The sequence below is a fragment of the Episyrphus balteatus genome, chromosome 3 (genome assembly GCF_945859705.1).
Source record: "Episyrphus balteatus chromosome 3, idEpiBalt1.1, whole genome shotgun sequence".
NCBI lineage: Eukaryota > Metazoa > Arthropoda > Insecta > Diptera > Syrphidae > Episyrphus > Episyrphus balteatus.
In genome coordinates this window covers 120,235,105-120,261,441 of record NC_079136.1, presented here as the reverse complement: position 1 = coordinate 120,261,441, position 26,337 = coordinate 120,235,105, and the positions used below count along the sequence as shown (strand labels likewise).

The 26,337-nt window shown below is 26.8% G+C and overlaps 1 protein-coding gene across 4 annotated transcripts in view; it reads right to left on the bottom strand.

The window, feature by feature from the left end:
• Positions 1 to 26,337, bottom strand: part of LOC129916599 (trissin receptor) — a 152,297-nt gene that overhangs the window by 7,619 nt on the left and 118,341 nt on the right. For 2 of the 4 annotated variants that reach the window (XM_055996629.1, XM_055996630.1), the window contains exons 5-8: positions 20,633 to 20,833; positions 17,512 to 17,694; positions 4,604 to 4,618; positions 3,453 to 3,673 (exon numbers count right to left, since the gene is read on the bottom strand). In XM_055996629.1, the coding sequence (XP_055852604.1) occupies positions 3,453 to 3,673; positions 4,604 to 4,618; positions 17,512 to 17,694; positions 20,633 to 20,833 (620 nt within the window). The remainder of the gene's footprint in view (positions 1 to 3,452; positions 3,674 to 4,603; positions 4,619 to 17,511; positions 17,695 to 20,632; positions 20,834 to 26,337) is intronic. The other 2 variants (XM_055996631.1, XM_055996632.1) reach the window with 1 other exon arrangement.

Below are 26,337 nucleotides of genomic sequence, written 5' to 3'. Positions count from 1 at the left end.
GGGTCGCACGTACTTGCTCTTGTAGTTCAAAGCATCTTTATCTTAAATACCTATTGGAAATTTAAGATTTTGTGAAGAAAAAAAAATAAAAACAAAAAAAAAATCGAAAGTTAAAAAAATTCAATTTTTTAAAAATTTTTTGAAAAACTTTTTTTTTAAATTTTTTTTTACATTTTACACTTCAATACCTATGATGTCTGTAAATTTTGAAAAAATTGACTTATGCTTTGATGAAATATATGGACTTAAAAAACATGTCAATTTTTGAAAAACGGCAACGCCATATTTCCGCTCTTGGCATTTTTTGAGAAAAACTAAAAACGCAGTTTTGTTGGAATCAATAAGAGTACTGCGCACACCAAATTTAAACGAAATCGTTAGAGCCGTTTTCGAGAAATTTGAAATACCTCAAAAACGTTATATGGGGGATATGCGTTAAATTGGAGATATTAAAAAAATAAAAAAAACAAACCTAGGGAATTACGTAAAAATCATCTGTACCAAGTTTCAAGCAAATCCATCCACCCGTTTAGGCCCTAGCTCGATGTACAGATGGACGCACAGACGCACAGACGCACACACGCACAGACCGATGGACGGCATGACGAAAACCACTTTTTTGATCTTCTCCATCATCGTAATGTTGGTTTTGATTAAAACCTCGATTTTTTTTTTCTACACGAAACCAATACTTGCCCTATTATAGAGCAAGTAAAAACACATTATTACTAAGATTACAGAGTTTGTTTGAGAACCCTCTTTCAAATCCCTTTCTAGCTATTTGCGGGGTTCTACAAGGCAGTCACTTATTACCTTTACTTTTTATATTCATAATAAACGTTATTTAATTGGATCTAAAAAGATTAATGATACCATGTTCTTCAAGACAATTTCGTTATCTCAGTTTGATTTGGATAATTTATCAGTTTAGTATTTGAAAAACAGCATAACCAACATTCAAAAAATCACTTTTTATTGAAAACAAAATCGACCATCGAGGAGAAGATTTGTGAACTTTTCTTTCCTGGCACATTTAGTGAAAACAGGTCCTTGGAGCCATCTCATTTTTTGATTTTTGATCGCACTTAAAGGAATTTTATCTTAACTACGCAAAACTTCCAGAAAAACTTCTTAAAAACTTTATAATATTGAGGAAGTTATTACTTTAATGTGAAAACCATTTTTGAGAAAAGCTGCAAATTGTTCGTATAAGACCTTATGTAAGCACAGAAATAAAAGAATGAATAAAAGCTCACTCTCCATTATATTTAAAATCTCCATTAAAAATGAAAAATCTGTCAAATTGCATAAAAAATTTAAAATTTCTCTTTTAAAATGGCGACTTTAAATTTAATGGAGTGTAAATAAATTAGGCCTTAGGGACATAATTCCCAGGGAAACAGCACTAAAATTTGTTTATCTAGAAAGGGATATTCATTAAATTAGATATTTTCCATAAGTGAAAAAAATATGGATATTCTTTTTGATTATGGACATAGTACCACATAAAAAAAATGTGTGGAATTATGACCCAACTGAATTTTTTTTAAGAAAACGGTTTCAAAAAAAGATGAAAACATCAGTTTTTGGTCCCACAGGAATAATGAGAAGCGAATGGGGAGGGGGGAATTCTTCAACTCCCCTTCCCTTTAAGCTAACTATATAGGATTTTGGATTGGTGGGAATATCCAAAATATATTTTTAGTCCAACAGATTTTTTAAATTCAAAGAACCTTTGAATAAAATCATCATCAAGCCTATCTCAAATCCTATATGCACAAGCAAGGGGATTACTTTACTTTTGGAACTTCACTTGCAAATTTTTACTTGTGATATAGGTACTATATACATATCAAGTTATGCATTCGTTCAAAAAAAAAAGTTGAGATAACATTTTTCCATGACATTACGATGGTAGAGAATGCTAAAAAAGTGGGTCCCGGAAGTCCGTCTGTCCGTATGTCTGTCTGTCTGTCTGTCTGTCTGTCTGTATAAGGAGCTACAGCCTAAACGGATGGACCGATTAATGTCAAACTTGGTATGTAGCGTTATTTGGCGACTCTCCAGAGGGGTTTTTGGAATTAATTTTTTTGGACCAAAAATAACGGTAGGTACTTGTCATATACCGATTTTATTAAAATTGAAATATCTCGAAAACGGCTCTAACGATTTTGTTTAAAAAAATTCAAGTTTTAGTTTTAAGCTAAGGTCTATCTTTCAATGAAAAAAATTTGTTTTGAAAATCATTATTAACGGTACCTGCCATAGAACCGTTTTTTTTTTCAAATCCGATTATTTCCGAAACTGCTTATTCGATTTCAACCAAACTTTTTGTGAAGAAGCATTTATATTATTTTGATATAAACCAAAAATAAAATTTCCAAAAAAAAATAATTTTTGGATTTTTAAAAAAATATTGAAATTTTTTTTTTTGAAAAATCAAATTTTCGAATTAAATTTTTTTTTTAATTTTGGTTTTAGATGTTGATTAGTGATTTCTACAAAATGGCATACCAATTTTATTTTAAAACTTTTTTTCCAAAAAATTATTTATAAAAAATTAGTTTTTTAAAAAATGGCTCTAACGATTTTGAAAATTTTTTTTCTAAAAATGCATGTTAATATATCAATCAAAACTGCATACTTGTTTTGGATTGAAATTTGATTTCAGATTTTATTTTATTTTTTTTTTAAAACGAGTTTAATTTTTTTTCCAAATTTCTATATTAAAAGTCTTAAAAATTTAAGCAACTTTAACTCTAAGAGCAAGTTTGTGCGACCCAGTCCCTTGGTCTAGGCAAGTATATGAGATTTATAGATGCTGGAGTGAAAAATAATGCCAAATCGATGATATTTTTTTTAAACATTTTGAAATAAAACCGAAAGTCAATTATTTCTCTTTCATTAAATGAATACGGCCAAACTTTGAATTAATCATGGTAATATTTAAATTTGTCAAAACATATATTTTTAGGTATTAAAATGCTTTTAAAAATTTCTTTTTATTTTTGTATTTCCTTGGAAAACATGCAAAAATGTTTAGAGATGCCTTTGTTATGTTAAAGATTTCCATAAGACCCAAATAATGTAAATGAATCAAAACAGAAATCTCAAGGTTTTGTGCAATTTAATATTTTTTTTTTTCTTCTAAAAGTACACGAAAGTATTTATATAAGCCTACAAATTCTTGCTGAATTTATGCATAAAAAATGTTTCCCAAAAAATATACAGATCAAGAACATGTGCGTTTCATTTTTATTATTTTCTAAGAAAAATTCCATTCATGCCTACATCATCTGGTTTTTTGTAAAATCGCAGTTATTTTGACTCTGGTCTTTTAATTTTATTTTATGTTTTTTTAACGTGATTTACTTTAAACGATGGTTATTACAAGTTTGTATTTCATTTTTTTTTTGTCTGTCTGTATTTTTTGTGTTGTTTTTTTTACTTACCAATATTGCCACATTTTGCGTGCGTGATATGGTAAATTGCACAACGCAAATGTTAAAACGAATATGATAAGCATTCGCACAACACCACGTCTGGCACGCAACACGTTATTTGATGAATGTGACATGTGTGATACACGTTGGGCATTTTGACGTTGGTGATGATGGAAGCTAGCCTTATTCCGGCAGGTAGATACAATTGGACGATCTGATTCCATTGATACCTGTAATAAAAAAATACAAAAAAACATTATTTATTTTCAGTTAAAATATTATTTTTTGATGCAAATCAAGCATAAATGGAAAGGACATTGCCAGCAAAATAATAAAATAATTTTTTTCTTTTTTTTTGTGTTTATGTTAATATAATGGGAATTGACTTTTGTTTATGTTGGCATGATGAAGAGTATGGTTTTGGTTAAATTAAATGAAGTTTAATTTTTTTTTCATCATCATCATTATCATCGTAAAAAAAATCAAAAAAAAAAAAATCCGGTCACTCTGGTGTATGAGTAATATTTTCCTTTATTTCTTTTGTCCATTCAAAACTCATTGTAAAGTTTCATTAACTTTTTACTCTCCCAAAAAAACTACTTAACTTTCACTCTGTGTTCATTCACTTGCCATTGGCTCTTAGTTACAATATAATTTACAAAGACAGACATTTCTAATGAAGACTTGCACAAACACAAACACATTCACATTCTTCTCCGACCAACAATTAAGATTCATTTGAACTGACGTAGCATTTTCTTCTTGTTTCGTAATATTTTTGATGGACAAGCTTCAACATTTTAAGGGAAGAACTGAAATTTTTTTTCGGGTGAACATGGTTATGTATATAAAGTTTTATGAGAATAAAGTCCTTTCGTACATTTTACAAAAGGAGAGGAAATGAAAATTCATTTTTTAAATGTTTTTTTTTTTTTTTTGAAGAGCTGATAAGCTTCCAAATGTTTTTTTAGGTTTTTTTTGAGTAATGATTTTTTTTTTGTGAAAATAAATTTGTGCTTGTATAAGCAGAAAATCATGAAATAAAAAAATTATAGGAAAGTAGCAGCCAGTAGTAGGAAATAAAAAAGAATAGCGTGACATTAGCAACTAATAAAAATAAAATGTAATATAATTTTTTTTTTTTTAATTTTATAGCCCACCTTAAAATGGTCATTCTTTAGATTTTGTTGTGTAGTTAATTTATTAATATTTTGTTTTATTATTATATTTTGTGTTGCAGTTTGAAGTGTACATGAAAATAAATATAAAGAAAACAGAGAGAAGAAGTTAAAGATAGGATGCAGCTTAGTAAATTAAGTTAGATAAGAAAATATTTGTTTTTAATACCAAATAGCTATTTAGATATTTTTAAAATATAAAGTAAAAGTTAAATTAAAAAAGAATAAACAGTGTAGGTATGTAGTTTTAATTTTGTAAATTCTCATGTTAAAAAAAATACATTCAGTTCAACATGAAAAAAAAAATTTTAATAAAATCACAATAAAGCATAAAAAAAAACTCAAATAAAATAAAACCTTTTTTATGTTAATGATCTGTTTTGAAACTCAACCTAGGCTTGTTTAAGATTATTTACTTATGTACTTCAAAAATTAGAGTTCTACTGAATTACTTTTTTCAGAAAAAAAGAGGTTGTCTGTAAATCGGGTTTACGGACGATGATTTTACGTGATAACGTCGTCAGTAAACAGGTTGTGTGCTTTTGTTTAAAATGAGTCAATTGTAGCGTTTACTTTTTACAAACAATCATAATTTACAAGAAAAACCTAAATAAAAATTACCTTTTTTCTTTTCTCAATATATTAATTTTTTTATTTCAAAAGTTAACAAAAAAAAAATATCCAATTTAAAAGCCAAGTATTTCTTCTTAAGAATAAAACCATTTTTAAATTTTTACAATGCGCAAAAAGTATAAAAATAATTTATTGAAAACAATCATTTTCATCAAAAAAAAAGCAAAAAAAAAAAAAACATCAGGTTTTATCTTCTCACGTCATTAATTCCATTTTTACTTGCTCTATAGGGCAAGTATTGGTTTCGTGTAGAAAAAAAAATTGAGGTTTTAATCACAACCAACATTACGATAATGGAGAAGATCAAAAAAGTGGTTTTCGTCATGCCTGTGCGTCTGTGCGTCTGTGCGTCTGTACGTCCATCTGTACATCGAGCTAGGGCATAAACGGATGGATGGATTTGCTTGAAACTTGGGACAGATGACTTTTACGTAATTCCCTAGACCCGTTTTTTTTATTATATCTCCGTTATTTTTTATATCTCCGTTATTTTTTTAATATCTCCGTTTTAAAGCATATCTCCCATATAACGTTTTCGAGGTATTGCAAATTTCTCGAAAACGGCTCTAACGATTTTGATTAAATTTAGTGTACGTAATACTCTTACTGTTTCTAAAAAAACTGCGTTTTTAGTTTTTCTCAAAAAATGCGGAGAACGGAAATATGGCGTTGCCGTTTTTCAAAATTTGACATATTTTTAAAGTTCATAAATTTCATCAAAGCATAAGTCAATTTTATTCAAAGTTTATAGACATAATTTTGAACTGGCGAATGTAAAAAAAATTAAAAAGAAGTTTTTGAAAAGAATTTTTTAAAAGATTTTTGAAAAAAAATAAATTTAAATGTATTTTTTTTAACTTTAATTTTTTTTTTTTGTATTTTTTCTCGAAACTAAATAGTAGAGTAACTAAACCAAATTATTAGGGAACCCGGCCGAACAGCTCTGATTTTGACGATTTTTTTTTCAAACGTAGGTAATTAAAAATACTTTAAAGTCTATAGATTAAAAATTGCCGGTGTTGCCGTATTGTTTTTTAAAATTAAAATTAATTTCTTTTTAACAAAACCATTTTTTTTTGCTTAAATTTCATAAAACAAATGATAGCAAAAGATTCTCTAGGTAATTTAAGGAAAATATATAAAAGGCAGTAAGGGACAATCTTCAATCTTTTCAAAACACAAAAAAAATATTTTGAAAACAACGGCAACACCTACAATATTTTAAAATACATTTTTAAAAAGCCAGAAGCTCATTCTTATCTCTTAAATTTAAATCCACTAAATTTAATCAAGACTTTTTGAAAAAATGGTCCTCAAACTCAGAATTTAAAAAAAAAATATTATTAGAAAAATTTAAAATGACTTTTTTCCAAACTTTTTCTAATAAAATATGAATTTATTTAAAAAAAATGTCTGGCCATAAATATTATCAGTTGAATTTCGAAGCAAAAAAGGTAAAATATATCACACTTTTGAAAAAAAAAAAATGAAAAATTACTTCAATTTCAATGGTTTTTTTTTATTAAAACTGAATTTTTGCATTGAAATAATTAATTTTCTCAAATACTGTGGTAAATAGGAACTTTAAATTTTTTCTATTTAACTTTCAACAGTAAGGGTTATTAAATGAATAAAAAATAATTTTATGTTTAGATGTTGAACTTAAAAAAAAAAATAAGTTACATTTTTTTTCAAAACTTTTATTAAAAAAAGTTCTTCGAAAATGAAATACTTTTAAATTTTTTTCATAAACCGTAATACATATTGACATTTCCTTTTATAATTTGAAATCATAACAAATGCGGCCAAAAAAATTTGAAAATAAATGCATTTTACATTACGACCAAGTTTAAAAAACGACATGTTAAAATTTTTTCAATAATTTTTTTTTTTTTCAAAAATCTGAGTTCAATTACCATTCTTTCAAAAGCCGTTCATTCAATTAACTTCATTTTAATTTTACATATATGACTAAGCATTTAGCTTTTAAAAAATGTATATTTGAATATTGTAGGTGTTGCCGTTGTGTTCAAATATTTTTTTTTTGTGTTTGAAGTCAATTAATAAGAAAATTGCATCTATCGCTTGAACTATGGAAGATTGTCCCTCACTCCCATACATTTTTTTTCCTTGAATTTCCTAGACAATCTTTTGGCATCAATTAATTTATGACTTTTAAGAAAAATTTTTGAAAAAAATTTGTTTTTGTTCAAAAAAATCTTCAATTAAATTTAAAAAATCAAAACGGCAACACCGGTTATTTTTAATCTATACACTTTAAAGTATTTTTAATTACCGACGTTTGAAAAAAAAGATCATCAAAATCTAAGCTGTTCGGCCGGGTTCCTTAATATTGCCAATTTTTGAGCTTTAGTTACTCCACTAAAACAAAATCTTAAATTTCCAATAGATATTTAAGATAACGATACTTTGAACTACAAGAGCAAGTACGTGCGACCCAGTCGTGCATTTTATTTCACTAACAACCTATAAAGATTATACCATCTGAAAGCTTATTGTCTTAGCACAAAATATATATATCGATCAGGTCTATGAGACATCAACAAAAAGAGCTAGAATTTTATAAAAAAAAAAGCAAAAAAAAACACTTAGGGGAGAGTGGGGCAGTTTTGAACACGGGGCACATTTGAACACTGCATATAAAATTTTAGTATATCAATCTTTTTTAGAAGTATTTCGATATTTGAACCCGTCAACACGATATCCATAAATGTCAACGACTTTCCATCGTTATCTCGGCTGACTTTCAGATTTAAAGGTGGAAGGTGGTTTTTATAGTGGTTTTGCATTATTTCAGTTTTTTAGTTGTAAGAGTTTAAAACAAAATTGGTACGTGATTTCAAAACGTAATACAATTTTTGTTAATGGTTAATGAATTTTAAACTAATTGACGGTGAATTTTTGAATGAATATATTAATGTTAAATATTTATTCAACATTTTATGTCGTTGACACAGTGGGGGCAGTTTTGAACAAGTATGGTGAGGCACTTTTGAACATGTTCAAAACCGCCCCGAGCAGTTTGTATCAGACATTTTAAGGACACTTGAATGTGTTTTATTTAATAAATCGTAATGTTCTTATAAAAATAAATAATGAAACTAGCATTTGTGGGCAAAATTAAAGAAAAAATGGGAATATGTACATTGTACAACATAATTGAAGTTTTAAAAAAATGACTGAATTCTTCAAGTTCTGCTAGACTGTTCTCGATGAGAACTCGATTATATACCGCTTAAGCGTTATAGAAATTAAAGTCAAGCTACCTACACACTTAATTAATGCTCCTGGTACATGAAGAACATCCGCTTTGTTAACATTTGGATTTAATGTCTAGAAATATATCTATAGTATATATATTGAAAATAAATCTATTTTACTCTGAGAAGCATAAATGGTATGAATACAATTTTTTTAAGATATATTTTAAATGAATTTTTCTTGGTTTTTGTTTTTCTTTTGAACTTATAAATGTGATAAACTGATAACTATAGTTTAAATTTTAATGTTATTTTTTCTGAGTTTTTATTATTTGTTGGTTAATTGAATATGATATAATAATCAATTTGGAGTTTTTGTATGTTCTTATTAAAAAACTAATAAAAAGTTAAGTATTATTTATTCATTACAACGAAATTAATACTGATGTTCAAAACTGCCCCTTCCATGTTCAAAACTGCCCCATACATGGGGCACTTTTGAACATAAGATCTAATACTGGTTAAAAATTAAAATTAAATATAAATAATATGCTAAAATAACCAGATATAATTTAAAATCGAAGTTCAATATCACTGCTTCATATAAGTAAACTTAACAGATCAATAAATCGAATAAATATCTTTCTAGCAGTTGCGAAAGCAAAAAGTGTTCAAAACTGCCCCACTCTCCCCTATTTTTATGTTCTCAGGCTATGGAATCAATTTTTTTGTTTGACAACCTAAAAAATTTTATACCATGTAAAAGCTTATTATTTCACCTTTCATATGACGTATCAATTTCATTTCAAAGATGCCTACAAGAGAAGTTAGAATTTTTTTAAAGTCACACTGTGGTGGTTGTTCATGATCAACAGATCTCCACTGGTGTTTTGAGGTTTTTCGCAAGTTTCTTGATTTAACATTGTATAGCTTGTAGTTAGTCTACCGTTATGTGTGATATACCAAATGAAAGGTAATTGTATCAGAATGCTCATACAAGTTTAATAAAATTTCTATCTGCTCTTGGTCAAAAGTTATAACCTATTGAATTCTAAAATTTTATTTTAACGTTATCTCAAAATTGTGTTTACGAAAATGATTGAAACTTCGCACACATATAGTCGTGATCATGGTCAATCATTACTCTATATATTTTTTTAATGTATCTATTTAAGAAAATAAGATAAAAATAAAAAACGATGAAAATCGGTTAAAAACGGTCAAAAAACGTGTGTTTTAAAAACTTGTTTCTTTCGTTATTCAGTCAAAACTCACTAAACGATTCCAAGTTTTTGCATATGTATGCATAAGACAAAAACCTACATGTCCTATAAGTTTGAGATTTTTTGAACACTCCAAGAACTATCCAAAAATACCCCTAAAAAACAAGGTGTTTTTCAAAAATTCATATTTCGAAACGCAGAGTGTTGGAAAAAAATCCGTATCAGACGCCTAATTTTTTTTTCTCATCTTTCACCTGGCACCTTAAGAATTGTCAAAAAAATGTCCCCTAACCAAAATCATCATTTTGTCATAGCCCCAACACGTGTACAACGTTCAAACAAAACGTTATAGCTTAGTTTCAAAATTTTTTATAATTTTTTTCTTAAATGCAGTTATTCTTGAATTAGTTTGATCTATCTATAGCAAAAAAAAAATAAACTCTCTACGACTTCGCGTTTAGATTTTAGCCTGAATTTCATCTTTCCGTTTTACCCCTGTTTACCCTATTAAATGACGGAATTTTTAAAAATCTTTCATTTCGATTAGGCTTTAGGTTATTATCTTTCAAATAAGCTATAGAAGATTTTTGGACCTCTAATAGTTTATTTTGAATTGAAATTTTTTGACGCACTGCGAAAGTGCGAGAGTGGAACGGGAGAAAATGGCGTCATTTTGTTGTGGTGGCTGCCATGGTTCATCGATTTATAAGACGTTATCACTTCAAAAGTTACTGAAGAAGAAGCAGTGAGCGCAGAAGTGGCGTAACCCACTTTTTTCCTAAAATGCTCTAACAATACCTGCAGCTTATGCCAAGCGATCAAGTAAATAGAACTTGAATAGACCATTTGCTTGAAATTTAAATTGATGCTTAGTGGTCAGCTAAATAGAGCTTCAATAGACCGTCATTATCATCTGAATTTCTATGATACTACACGATAACTTAATAAATAAACATAGAATAGACATTTTTTTGACATTAAAATCAATCATGCCTGGTGGGAAATTTTGTGTTAACACTAAATATGAAAATTATGACTGGTGATAAATTGTATATTTATACTTTGTGTTAAGCACGAATTCTTTTTTTTAATCATCTTAATATGACAACTTTTTATAAGCTGGATTATCATCAGCAAAAATATATATGTCGTAGTGGCATAAGAGTTTTGGTACTTCATTCACGCAAATAGAGAAGAGTTATGGACCAAAAATTGAGCCTTGTGGTACTCCTCTTGATATTGGAAATAGATTTGCAGATTTATACTGCAATTATTTGGTATAGTTACGATTTTTTTAACGTTTTTTTTTTTTTACGCAAGAAGATATTTAAATGGCTGCACTCTGGTACCATTGAGCTTAACCATTTCGTAATTTTTAACACATTTTAGAGAGCGGCAGTCGACATATTTCAGCAAAATTTGTTTTTAGTGGAGAGTGGGTATAAAATACACACGTGAAGCTAAGTAATAATGAATGAGAGCATTCATGTTTGCCTTTTTTCCTAAAATTAATAATTATTATTAATCCATTATCAATTATAAAAAGTAAAATATGACAGTTTTGATGAAATTAAATAAAACTTAAAATGAAAATAAAAAAAAATTCAACTCCCATTTAAAATAATCAAAAAACATAATTTAAAAAAAAAACTCTAATAACCCTCTTATTTCCCTTAAAAATTCATCATAATCTTCTTTATTGCCATGACTTAATTCACTCTTCATTCTAAGAACAAAAATTTGAAAAAAAAAAAAACAAGAAGCAAACACCAAACTCACAGCTTAAAAATATTCTCTTGTTAAAAATATCATCATCTTTGTACGGGAAAAATCTAATTTGTCCCAAAAAAAAATATCCTTTCTTCTTTTTTTGCTATCTTCTTTGTGTTTAAATTGAAAAAAAAAAAAAATAAATAAAACAAAAACAAAACCACCACCGTTATAAGAGTCCTAATTGGTCTTAACAATATTTTGTCATTTGACCTTCGGGGGAAGTATCAAAGACCAAACAAAATGAAAAACAAAAAAAAAAATCCTAAATGTCTAATAAAAAGGATATAGATATACAGCCCTATTTATAAACTCATCATAGACAGTACATAGCATTATGTACTCTTTCTAATGTCTTTAAACAGAAAATTGTTATTTATAAACTTTGAGCAACGTTTAATAGAAGTTGTATAAGCTAAACGAGTTTTTAGGTTGTTTAGAGCCTGAATAAGAATATATTTTGCTTAAATGTCATTTGAACATCAAATAATTTTCAGAAAAAGAAAAAAATATCAATATTTGTATATATTTTTTTCATTGAAGAATTTATTTTTTGGATTACATTTCCAATTAAATAAAGAACTTGAAGTCAACTAAATCAAAAAATAAGGAATTTGGAGATTTGTTCCTGATATGATTTACGAGAAATTTTGGCCGCAGTACTTATAAATTCATATGTGTACCCCTTCATCTTTTTCTTATTCCATAGAATTTATGTCTACATTTTCATACATGTGAACCAAAAAAGCCGACGGAAAATACATTTTCCAATCCAATCTAATGAACAATTTGTTGTCAAGCAAAAACAAATGAAATGTGTTTTTTTTTTTAGAGATTTTCTTCTACATATGACATTGAGAACTTTCGCCCACGTTTTTGTTTATTTTTTTTTGTTTATTTTTGAATCAGATGGAGTTATTTTGTCGACTGATGGAGTTGTTTGTCGTACTAATTTCCATTTTTAGTACTTATTTGGACACAAACCTAGCATAACAATAATGGCTAGGAAAATGTTTAATAAATAGAAATGTATGTAACGTTGCATAAAGGCTACATAAAACTTTATGTATTGTATAACTATGCAGCCGTTTAGAGCTGTTTAGTGAAGTCTAATAAATAAGGCTGATAGACTTTATCAAGAGACATTTCAATTATTTTTCTCCTCGAGGCTAGAAGATCTTGAATTTCTTGAGAAAATCCCAACTGAGTGTTGCTATTAAACATTTTAAATTTAATTTATCTAAGGTACTTGAATGTTTTCCAATTACATAAAATAAAAATCCAAAAGACTTAAAGTCTCACCAAAAACAGTTGTTGATTTGAAAGTAGATAGAGATGTAGTTTTTCGGTTCTTGAAAAAAAAAACGAATTAAGGATACATGGAACAAAATTCAATACTTTCCACTTTTTCTCGTTTTAATTTGTCTCCTTGATTCGATTTTAAAAGTTCTCGCCGTCCTCCTTCTTATTTTCTGTCACTCGTTCAATTCTTGGTAAAGGGATTTGAAAAAGGGAATCATGTTTTTTAGCATTTAATTAGACAATTTCAAAGAGATACCAATTGCACATTCCACATACAAAAAAATATCTTAGGACATTCAGGATACTCTTCATATAAATTTAAATGGAAAATCTAATAAATTATCTTGTCTCGTTTTGTTGTTGCTTTTGAATTTGGAATTGGAATTTGAAACTCAGAATAGTGTTAGCTTTGGAGTTATAAATCAACATTTGACACTCTTATGTCTCTATATCCTGAACTTTTGAGTCTGGTGTATGGAAAAGCCAATCAGCATTAAATTCAAATACAACAAACAAAACCATGTTTTACAGAAGATGAAAAAAAAAAAAAACAACCAAACACGATAGCCAGCTAGAGAGAGAGAGCTTTGTTGTGTCTGTATAATAAGTCACTTTGTGATTTATGTTCCCTGTGATCCTTTATTCGAAATCCAGTAAAAACACATCCAACACCAACAACAAGCCAGTTGGAGATTTTCTCTTAAAATTCTGACGTAAAACAATAAAATTGCAGGCAAAAATAATAGATTTTAATTGCATTTGTGACAGCAAATGGTATTTTTTTTTTTTTTTTGTTGGTCTTTCTTTTTTTGCAGCATAAGTATCACCACAACAATGGAACTTTCTGTATGCAGTTGGTTTCGTGGAACTGTAAAACCATTTCAAAGGATTCTCAAGAATCGAGACAAAGAAAAATCCCAAAGCAAAATTAATGGAATCTAAAATTTTCTTTTTCTAAAGTGTTAAAGGGTTATGTAGGGATTTGATAAAACCAAATTAAAAAATTCTATGAAATAAAGTAAGTTCACTATGGCGTATGTGTGATTTTTCATAAAGGAGTTTTTTTTTTTTTTTTATTTAAACGTTCTCATTAGCTTTTTATTTTATAGTAAAATGTTCGAGAATTATGATAGCTAAGAGCTTCAATTTTTCTTACAATTTTCTTAATTAAGGTCTAATAGGAGTTTTAATGGGACTTTTAGATTTGTTTAAGAAAATTATGTCTTGAGAGAATGAATTTAAAAGAAATTACTTTAGAATTCTTATTGAAGCTGTAAAGTAGGACAAGAACTTTTACACTTTATAAATGCGAAAGCCTCTTCAAAATGATAGGTAAGTAGAAAAAGGAGCTCCTGATAATCATTTTTATAACATTTTTTTTATGTTTTATAGACTTTTGTTGTGACAAAATTTATGTTTTTATTCAAAGCATATACAAGAGGTTCTAACATCTCTTAATAATCATCATATTTCTGCTTGTTGGGGTTTAACATTTCAACAAAGTGTTATTCTATTTTACTTTTTTGTGCGAAGCCATTTAGTTTTGTTTATATTGTTTTAAAAGCTGTTTTAAGTTGGACCCTAGAAGGTCAGCATTTAAATAACCATTTTTGGCACAGTTTTGGAAAATAAAAAATTATTATTTTTTTCAAGTTTTAGTAAAAAAAAAATTTCGAGATTTTAATCAAATTCAACTTCTTTACCACAAAAATTAAAGACTAATCGAAAACTTGTTTTGATACTGAAAAAATTCTAAAAAAATTTCAAAACCAATCAATTAATGGTTTTCTAAAACTAAAACATGAGGTATAGACCTTTCACAAAGTAGTTATTATATTTAGGAGAATTTTTTTTTTTTGACGATTTGAAAAACCTCATTCGAAAGATAATAAAAAAAAAAGTAAGGAGTCTGATAAGGATTTTTTTTTAAGTCTCTGCATTTTGAACTACTACTTATTTTGGGGTATTTTTGGGTGAGTTTTTATTTTTTTTACTTTTTTTGTAGCATTCAAAAAATCTCAAGCTTATAGAACATGTAGTCTATGACTGTGCGCATTCATGTGCAAAAAATTGGTATTTCAAAATGGTTTTTGACCGAATAACGGGAAAAATAAGTTTTTTGTCCCAAGTTTTTGACCTTTTTTAACCGTTTTTCATTTTTATCTTTTTTTCTTCAACAGATTTATAAATGTAGTCACAATTTTGAGATAACGGTAAAATAAAGTTTTATTATTCAACATGTTCTATCTTTTGATCTATAGCAAATACAAATTTGATTTAACTTTATTGAGCATTCTGATGATGTTACTTTTCATTTGGTATATCGCACTTTATAGGTTGTTATATCAAAAAAATGAATTTTTGGGTGGTTTAAATGATTTTTGTTTTTAATAAATTATTTTAATACTTTTTGCGCATTGTACAAATTTTAAAATGGTTTTATTATTAAGAAGAAATATTTGGCTTTTTAATGGTATAATTTTTTTTGTAAGCTTTTAAAATAAAAAAAATTAATATAATGAGAAAAGAAAAAAGGTAATTATTTTTAGCTTTTTCTTGTAAATTATGATTGTTTGAAATAAATAAACGCTTCAATTGACTTATTTTAAAAGAACACAACCTGTTTTCTTACGACGTTATCACGTAAAATCATCGTCCGTAAACCGGCTGTACAGACAACCTCTTTTTATTTAAATATTGCATGATGAAAGCGCTTTATTTCTGATTACTAGCACAAAAATTATTCAAAGTAAGTGACGTCATGATTTTAAGATAATTCCATTACAAAACCAAAAAAACAGTTTTTGAATTATTCGAGGGTGATTTAACGTGAAGGTTTTTCTCTTCTCTGCTTTAAAATAATAATTCTTTCTCTCCTCTCTTTTCTCTGAATGTTTTAATCTTAATTTTGGAATTGCATACAATTCTATTTATTTGAAAAACCTGAGCCGGGAATTGAACCTGGAACACTCTTGCTTCCGAGCAACACATCTATCCATTGAGCCACCACAGCTGGCATAATGAGGGTGGTTGTTTAAATTTTGCTTTTATTCTCAAATTTTTCTTTTAGCCAAAGTAGAAATGATTTTCAATTCAAAAGGGAAATCGTTTTGTTTTAAATGTAAATACCGTGTTTAATTTTGATTCAAAACTAAAACATCTTATTCTTACATTGTTCAGATCAAAAAAGTAAAATTCATGTCATTTTACAACGAAACCAGTACAAATCGAATAATTGAAAAAAAAAAAAATAAAAGGTTGAGAATCATTATTTTAAAAAAACATCAATTTTTCACTTTGATTTTACTTGTTGTTTTTTTTTTTTCTCATCCACCAAGCTTACCATTTATTTAAAGTGAATTTAAAATAAAACTGAAGGTCTATTTAAGGTCTATTCGTTAAGCGTTCACTATTTTGTTTACCCTCTATTTATACAAAGTTACATCGAATACAAAAAAAAATCTACTCAAGTTCTACTAAGTCGATCACTTAGGGTCTATTCAAGGTCTACTATATTGGTTGCACCGAACTTGAATTCGAAGTAAAAAAAAAGTCCATTTAAGTTTTAGCAAGTTAATCGTTTACTTCACAAATTCCAAGTATCGAACATCGCAATTGAAAAAAAAAAGTTCTATTTTAGGTCTATTATGTGAGCCATTATTTTTTTTTTCTTATTTAACACTGAACAGAAATGCAATACATTTCGTTGAAGGATCTATTTAAAATCTATCAATTTTATCACCTTGCACTTACTCAAAAAAGCAAAAATACAAAAATCGCACTTGAAAAGAATCTCTATTTTAGATCTATTAAGTGAATATTTTTTTCTATTTTATGAAATTTTTTCCCCTGAAAGGTCTATTTAAAGTCTATAAATTTGAATAAATCTTTTTAGTGAATCTATTTTTTTTTCTATTTTTAAACACTCCCTCCCTCGAAGGTGTATTCAAGGCATATTTATTTGATCACCTGGAAAAAAGCAGAATCCATAGACGCATGTAAAAAAAGAGGTCTATTTTAGGTCTATTAAGTCTATTTTAAGTCGCACAACTCAAATGTTACACATTCTCCTGAATGAAAGAACATATTTAATCTTTTAATGAACTGTCAAGCACTGAAACTTCTTATCAAACCGCACTCAGCAAATGTGAAATATTTTATACTGACAATCATTTTTCTTAGCTATCTTCGTTTTTTTTTTATAGATCCATAACTTAAAAACCATTTGGAATATATCAAAAAGTTAAAACTCAAAAAAAAACTTCCTTAAAACATACAATAGTTCTGAAACTTATACGCCAAAAATTCAAGGACAGGGCGAATGTGATAAAAAAAAAAAAAATGTAACTATTTTTTTGTAGATCTAAAAGTGTGAAAGTTGTTAAAGCACATTTCTGTCATTCTTTTCATATTTTTTGTACTGGTTTTTTCTGTTGAAATGTTGTACACAATTGAGAGTTTTGTTTTATTCTTTTTTTTTTAACTTTTATTACCCTCACACTTGCAATTTAAAACTAACTTTTACAAAAAAAAACAAAGAAAGGATAAGGTTAGTCTGTGTTTGTGTAGGAGTTTATTGTTGTCGTGTCGTCTGTGCAAACTAGTTAAATTTATTTAACTCAAAAAAAAAAAAATAAAAAAAAAATATATATACAAACATACACTAACACATTTATATAAAATGAAAAATTGTTAGCTTTTATTTTATGTTGTTATATAGGATGAAAAGCCTCTCTCTTACCTGAGTATCCTTTATGTTGACACCCCTTTTATCATATTTACTGCTCTGCTTGCGGGCTAACAAAGTCGTTGAGTTGTTCGATGATGGGCACATGCTGGTATTGGTATTGTCCTGTTGTGCAAAATGATGGGTTAAGCCCCGGGAGCTACGCCAAAGAGCGATTGCAATTTTGCTATAGAGTACCTGTTTTTTTGGATGAAAGAGTTGTTATAAAAGAGATAATATAGATTTTTGTATTGTTCTTGTTCTACTCTACCCACAGGGTCAAAGGAGAGTGGGTAAAATTGAAAATTAAATCGAGAGTGGATAAAGTTGTTGGGTTTTGGTTGAGGATTGTATTCAATTTGAGTTTTTGGATAAGGATGTGGGGAGGATGGATGGTAGGTAGATTGTTTTAATAGAATCACATGGCTCAATTGTTGTTGGCTGTCTTTATCCACTGACACACACACAAACACAAAACACACCAGGATGATTATCTTTTTTTGAATTGCTTGGAAATTTGTCAGAAATGTGATAGGAACCAGGAGACAGCTAAATGAAAAATTAAATTAAGGATTTCTTTTGATGATAAAATATACATCTATACACACTAATGGAACCCATATATACAGAGACACACATTCACATGGGGGATGGACAGATATTTTTTGATGACTTTTTTGGAGACTTTGTGGAAGCAATAAAATGTGGAACAACAGATTGACGGGCAAATCGTTTTGTTTTCTTCTTTTTTTTTGGGAGGTGGATGGAAAAATTTAATAACAAAAAGTTAGTCGTTGTTGTGTCTTTGAAGATAAAGGCTTTATGAGGGAAAAACTTTATTTTTGGAGGCTGTTTTGTAGCGGACTGGATTTTTGACTGCGATTTCAAAAGTGTTTAGGGAGTTGAACTTTGTTTTTGCATAAGAAAAGTATTTGATTAAGCTCAATGGGAAAAGATAGTCATTTTCCATAAAACCTCTCAGTATCTTATACAAATCTAGTGTAACGAAGCGTTACATCTTTTGGTGAAATTCATATAAAAACAAACTTGCATTAAAAAAAATTATTTATTGTAACTGAAAAGAATTTGCATCAACTAAAAAATATATCCATAGAAAAAAAAAATTATTCCAACTAAAAATATTTTGCATTAAAAAAAAAAAATGTTTTTGCAAATGAAAAAAATTGCATGGAACAGAAAATGTGTATTGCAAATATTGAAAAAATAATATTTATTACAAATAAAAAAAAAAAAAAAAAACAAATTGCAATATATTTAAATTTAAAAAAAATTGCATTGAAAATAAAATTTTTATTGCAAATACAAATATTTTCCATTTAAAAGGGAGTATTCTGCATTGAAAAAAATCAATGCAAAATGTGTGAATTAATTATTATTTTTTTTTTATTCAATTTTTAACTTCGTCCAATTTCTTACAATTTCGGCTATTTGACAATGGGTAAGTTATTTCAACTTTAATGTTAAAGCTTATATAATGCCGAATAGTCAAAATTGTAAGAAATTCGAAAATATTTAAAAAAAATATTTGCGACAAAAATTTTATTTTAATGCAATTTTTTCTCATATTTTTTTAATGCTAAGTATTTTTAGTTGCAATAAATATTTTTTTCAATGCAAATAGTTAAACACAAATTGTTTTTTTTTTTTTTTTTTTTCTTAGGGAAATATTTTTCTGTTTTCTGTTATCAATTTTGAATTTAATTTTTTTTTTTTCAATGCTTTTAATTTTCAAAACAATTTTTTTTAATGCTAAATATTTTTAGTTGCAATGAAAATTTTATTTTAAATGCAATAAATTATTATTATTATTATTTTTAGTTGCAATAAATATTTTTTTCAATGCAAATAGTTGCACACAAATTGTTTTTTTTTTTTTTCTTAGGGAAATATTTTTCTTTTTTCTGTTATCAATTTTGAATTTAATTTTTTTTCTTTCAATGCAAAAAACTTTTAATTTTCAAAACAATTTTTTTTAATGCTAAATATTTTTAGTTGCAACAAATATTTTTTTTTTCAATGCAAATGTGTTTTAGTTGCACACAAATTGTTTTTTTTTTTTGTTTTTTAATGGAAGTATTTTTCAGTTTGAATTGAATTTTTTTTTTTTCAATGCAAAAAACTTTTAATTTGCAATACAATTTTTTTTTAATACAAAATATTTCTATTTGCAATAAAAATTTAGTTTTCAATGCATTTTTTTTTTTTTTTTAATTTTCAGTAACATTCTTTTTTAATGCAAAATATTTTTGTTTAAATGGAATTTTTTTTTTTTGCAATAAATATTTTTTTTTTTTGATTTCAAATGCGTTTTTTTTTTTTAATTTATATTTTTACAACCCTGTATTAATCATTAGGAACCACTACGTGGTTCGCAAGCGGAGGGATTTTTTTCTTTTGAAATTCAATTTGCTTTTCTTCTCAGGTAAGTGACAAATCTAAATCAAAGTTCGTCAGAAAAATTGATCATTCTTAGTGTTTTCAACAACAGCAAAGCAAATTTTCTTCTTAAATAAAAAACCGTTTTCACATTTCATGAGGTAAATTCAAAATGTATTCCAATCACGACATCAAATAAAATATTTCACCATTTAATCATGAAAAATAAAAAAATAAAGAAGGCAAAAATCAATACTCAAAATCCTTTCAACCGGCAAACTCCATTTTTTATTAGTTGCAAAAAAGAGGCAACAAAAAAAAACTGTGTTCCATCTTCCAAGAAAAAAATTCATGTCATGAACAATTTATCAATATTGCACGTAATTTTTATGGATCTGGTGGAAAAGTTCAATTTTTATTTTTTTTGTCTTGGGCCAATAAATTTATCGCCATTTTACCAAAAACCCCGGATGAAAGGACAAACACAAAAAGCATGAAATCACATTACACATAATAAATATTAGCAGATTGCAGTTTCGGTTTATGGGTCAATTGAATAATTTGCATTTGAAATTAGTTGAATTGGATTTGGATTCAGGTTTTTGGGTGTATTGGTTTGGATGATTAATAAATAAATAGAAGGTATTTTAAGAGCCACTATATAAACCACAGGAGTATTGTATTTGCCTCAGCTGCACCCTTATAATTTATGCAATAAATTAAAATAATTTTAACCTACCGTCATCACCAACAATGGCGTTACATATAATAAACCAAAATTTATCATATCCAACAATTTGGAATTAAACATTTTCCTATCCAGGACACAAATATCCTCTTCGACGCCATCGCTTGTGTGCACATTACGTATAGTTTTGCTGAATACAAATTTTGGTGTTGAATAAACGGCTGATGTTATCCAGACCGTGAATATGACCATCTGGAAATGTGATAATACAAATACAAAATAAAAAAAAATTAATAAGAAAATTTACAAAGAGTTGAAGATTTAATATGTTCATTAGATTAAAGGAATAAAATTTATAAGGAAATTTATATACCTAATACATTTGGAGAAAATTAAGAATTTTTTTAAGGGATGAATTTTTGAAGGTAAAATACAATCGATTTTTTTTTTTTGCTGAAGAAATATAGGTCAGCCACCTAAGACAGAAAATTTTTAATTGTTACTTTTTCCATTATTTGCACCTTTAAATATATTTGAATTTATTTCTGGTATATTTAGCTATGGTATGATTCAATATACCAGAAGTAAAGTAATTTTTTCTATGTTTAGTCGTTTTTCGAAACCTTACAAATTAAAAAAAAATATTTATTGCAACAAAAAAAATTGCATTAAAACAAAAAATATTGATTGCAACTGAAAAATATTTGCATTAAAAAAATATTTTTATTGCAATTGAAAAATATTTGCACAAAAAAAAAATATTTTTTTGCAACTAAAAATATTTTTCATAAAAAAAAATGTTATTGCAAAACTGAAAAATATTTGCATTGAAAGTAAAAATTTTTACTGCAAATGAAAATATATTGCATTAAAAAAAAAGTTGTATTGCAAACAAAAATTTTTTTGCATTGAAAAAAAAAAATCAATGCAAAATGTGTGCATTAAATGATTTTTCTTAATATTCGTCAAATTTCTTAAAATTTTTATTTTCAATGGAAATATATTTTGGTTGCAATAAATTTTTTTTTTTTTTTAATTTCAAATAAATTTTTTTTTATTTTTACAACCCTAATAAACTAATAAAATTCACTTTTGTTTGAGATTAAAACCGTCTCTGAAGGCTTACTAGTTTGCAAAAAATATGTTCTCAAAAGTCATTCATTTTTCAAAATCACGAGTTTGAAAAAAAAAAAACTGATACATGTTATTATGCAACAAATTTAAAGCTTTTTTAAATCTTAAACAAAAAGCTATAATTATGTATATCAATCATAAAATTGCACACAGATTTCCATGTCCTCAATGGAATGACGTCGAAATAAAATTTCATTAACAGCCTGAAAAAATAAACAAACAAACTGCAAGTTCATTAAAAATTATAAAAATAATTCAAAAAATTGTTTATATTTCATTAAAACCACAATTTATTATCCATGCATTTGTGTATTTTTTGTTTCGATGCAACCACAAACAATACATTTATTAACAGCTTATATACTGTTCCTTTATATGTTTTTGGTAGCTGATACTAAATTTAGAACTCAAATATAAATATTTGTATTTAAAAAAAAATTACAAGAGATTTCCAATTTAATACCTACACCAATGCCCACAAAAGAAGGCCTCTAATTTTTTTTTCCAAAAATTCTTTTCATATCAACTCAATGGCATTGATTAATCCATCAATTCATTACAAAATTTAAAAATTTCATTTGCTCTGACTTTATAATTCTTCCATTGAACCATCTTTTGGTTTCCATTTTAGTAATTCTGTCAACGTGTTTCTGCATTTGATGGATACTGTCTGAAAAATTTCATTTCACTGACGTTTTAATTAAAAATTAAATTAAAAAAAAAAAGAAATTAAATTATTATTTTTTGTGAGGTAGATGAAAAGGAAAAATAATTCAGACGTGTCATTTTTTAGACATTCCTGTCTTGAGCCAGTCTGAGGGTTAGCCTACAATTTTGATGATTCTAAAAAGCAATTAAAAATGCATTGAAAAAATTCTTTTAGCTACATTTCCATGAAATAAAATGTTATTTTGATATTTTTGTAAGAAATATTTTTAGTTTCAAACAATCCAGAAAGTTTCATTTATTTTTCATTTCTTTTATATTCAAACACATTTATTATAACTATTTTATGAAAAAAAGCTTCCTGAAGACCACTTTTAGCCTCTAGTTTCATAAATAATAATATGGGACTCGTATCGTTTATTCATAATAATTAAATTAAATTCTGTTGAAAATCCTTGATTTTACATTTTTGGTACACTGTGGCGTATGCGTAATTTTTTTTTCATAGGAATTTTATGTTCATAATTTCTGCCGTGTTAATTCTTTGGAAAATTATAGTCATGCCAACATATAAACAAATAAATTTCCAGTGAAATTAAAACTTTATCAAAACTCAAATCAAATAATTCATTTGAAATGCGGTTTTATTAAAAGTGATCATTTAAGTGCCAGACAAAATAAACAAATACCACTTTTCGAATAAAATATAAAATTCATAAAAAAATACACAAAAGTGTCGTGTTAATATTGGGTTTGTTTTTTTTTTTTTTTTATTTACATTTTATTGAAAATAATTAATTGACAAAGACAAAACAGAACCGTCCTTGTGGTTCATATTGGCTGTGGCAATTTTAAAATGTTATGGGTTTTTGGGGCTGGAAAACACCCACATAATGATTTAATAAATAAATGCATGAACATTTTTATGTGTTTTGTCGTATTAAAATGGCCAATCGTTTGTTTAACTATAAAACGATTAAATCGAAAAACAAATTTAATAATTTTATTAGTCTTGTTGTCAGAAATGTATACCAACACTTAATGATAATATTATTTTTTAATTTGCACATTTTATGAATTTGGTGAAAATAATTTTTTTTTATGTTTTTTTTTTTATAATCAATGAAATAAAAAGAGAAACTAAGGAAAAACTTTTCACATCTTTCAGTCATCATCATCATCAGAAATTAGACTATTGGAAGAATAATAACACTCACTCTCCATTATATTTAAAGTCTCCATTAAAAATTATAAAACTGTCAAATCGCATGCAAATTTTAAAATTTTCCTTTTTTAATGGTGCGGATTAAAATTCAATGGACTGTTAATAAATTGGGCCTAACTGAGGTTTAAAAATATTTAAAAACTGCCCCTAATAAAAAAAAAAAATGAGGCAAACTTTTAAAATTACAAGAACACCCTTTGAAGTGGTTTTGACCTCTAAATTAAGTACATAATTCCTTTTAGTTTGTTGTAAGACTGTTCTTTTTTTATTGCCAAATTGTCTTAAGCCATTCGTATAAGAAATTATATTATTCGACAAAATTAAAACAGAATTTAAAATAAAATCATCTGCAGCATTTTCAAAAAAACTGAAATATTTTTAAAAGATCCAAAATGTTTGGCTTTTAATTTTTCAAAATTTTAGTGATACTGTCGTTTTAATGTATTCAGTTGTGAAGCTGAAAGTCAGATATCAAGAAACTAGAGTTTCTTGTGAATCCCTAGAGGGGAAATTGAAATTTTAATTTTTGAACCAAAATTTTTTTAACCAAAAAACAAAAAAAAAAACAGTTTTTCTCAAAAACTGCTCCAACAATTTCGAATTAAAACATATAGATACATATTTGACAAATAAGGTCGTTCTTTTAAAATAAAAATATTTTTTGGATATCAAAAAAAATTTTTTAAATACAAAATATTTTTTGGACTATTATTAACGGTACCTGCCATAGAACCGTTTTTTTTTTGTGTCTGAATTTCTCCTAATTTCTCATTGACCAATGTCAATGAAACTCTTGTACAAAATTTATTAGATAATTCTAATATTAAAATTAGGAAACATTTTCGAACAAAAAATTTTTGATTAAAAAAAAAAACATGACATTCCATTTCATTTTTTAACAATTTTTGAAAAATTTTATTTCAAAAAAATACTATTTTTGAAAAAAAAACGGTTTATAAATACTATAAATTTTATTGTTTCTGAAGTTAAATAAAAAAAAAAAGTCTTTTATGAATTTTGAAAAAGAAATCAAGACCAAGTACGTGCGAACCAGTCGTCCATCTTATTTGTATCAAAATTAGGGCCTTATTTGCTAAATCAAAATCTTAAGACCTATTGTTTACTAGGCAAATAACGTTTATTTAGCCCTAAGACACAACTTTTAAATTGGAACCAAATAGCTTTTTTTTTTGGCTCTATGTCAAAATAGAACAAAAATAGGGTTGCCACATTATAAGTTCTCATTTTGAAAGTGTCATCCTTATTTAATTTTCATTATTATAACTTATCTTTCATTTAACACGAATTTTAACCTCTAACCTTATTAGCTGAATAACTCGACAATCTTCGCTTGGATTTTTACGTGTTTTGTAAAAAAAATTCCATTTATCTTAAATTTAAATGAGTGCAGATGCAGAAGTAATAATTTTCTTTTCACTTTCTATTTTTTTGTTTTATTTTTGAAACTGTTTTAGACTGCAAAGTTAAACAATAAATCATTCCTATTTTATCTTCTTTCTACTTTTTACTACCTCCATTCCAGGACTTTAACACACAAATACATTCACAATTTAAATGAACTCATCCAAATGTAAACAGAAATGATTTGAATGTTTTTAGCGCGAACAATAAAATTTATTAGATTTTGGATAACAATTTATTTGATGGTGTACAATGTCTTCAGACTCTCAGGTTAATAAACCTGCTTAAGGATATTTAAGGGAACGTTTACACCGAAACCTTTTCTTTCAGACAGTCAAAGACTTAATGAAATATAAGAAATAGAATTTAAATCCCTTGAGTCTTGACCTTAAAAAAAAAGAACATTTTCTTGTAACATAAACTGCAATATCGTAATACTTAAACCTTCAGTTACCACTTCGATGGTTAATAACATTGTTCCCTTTCTACTTAACCTGAAATTCACAGACATTTTGGAATCACATTTTTAGCCTTGAAACTAAATTGCAAAAAAGAAATATCAAAGCAATGAAGAGAAATTGCCTGTATTCACATTATCTCTCTACTCTTTTTGTGTTACAATTTACGAGTATTTTGTCTTAATGACTATTTATATGTGTAACGTTCAGCACACGATTTTTTATTTTTATACCATTTTTGGTTCTAGAAGTGTTTCAAATCTCTTAACCCCAAAAAAGGACCTTGTTCGCATGTTCATAGTCTTGTTATGTAATAATATTATTATTATGCAGGTTTTAGTACTACGAACGAAGGTAGTTAAGTATGATCGCATGAACTTGAAAGATGTAAAATTTATTCATTTTATAGATTCCAGGTGTAGGTTCCTATTTCTACCTTATATTTTGTGCATAATTTTGCCTTAATTTATCGTTAGTAGGTATATACCAACGAGTAGTTCCAGGCAATGTATAACTTTAACTCTGAATAATTCAGTGTTTTTTTTGGTAGATTTATGAGGAAGGGAATTTTTAGGATTTACAAGAGATAGTATAATTTGGAGAAAAAAGTTTTTTATGATTATGATTTTGTTTTTTTTAAGTTAATAAGTCTTAACACACAAATATTTATAAATAAATTTATGAAAATTATAGGATTTTTGCTTAATAAAATAAAAATCAGTTATTCAGTATTTTTATTCAGACATTTAAGTAACCATGACTGAAGAGAAAAAAATGGTGGTCATTTCCCCAATTTATCTTAATTAATTAACCGTTTTGTGGTAAAGGTTCTGTGGAAATATTTTCACTCT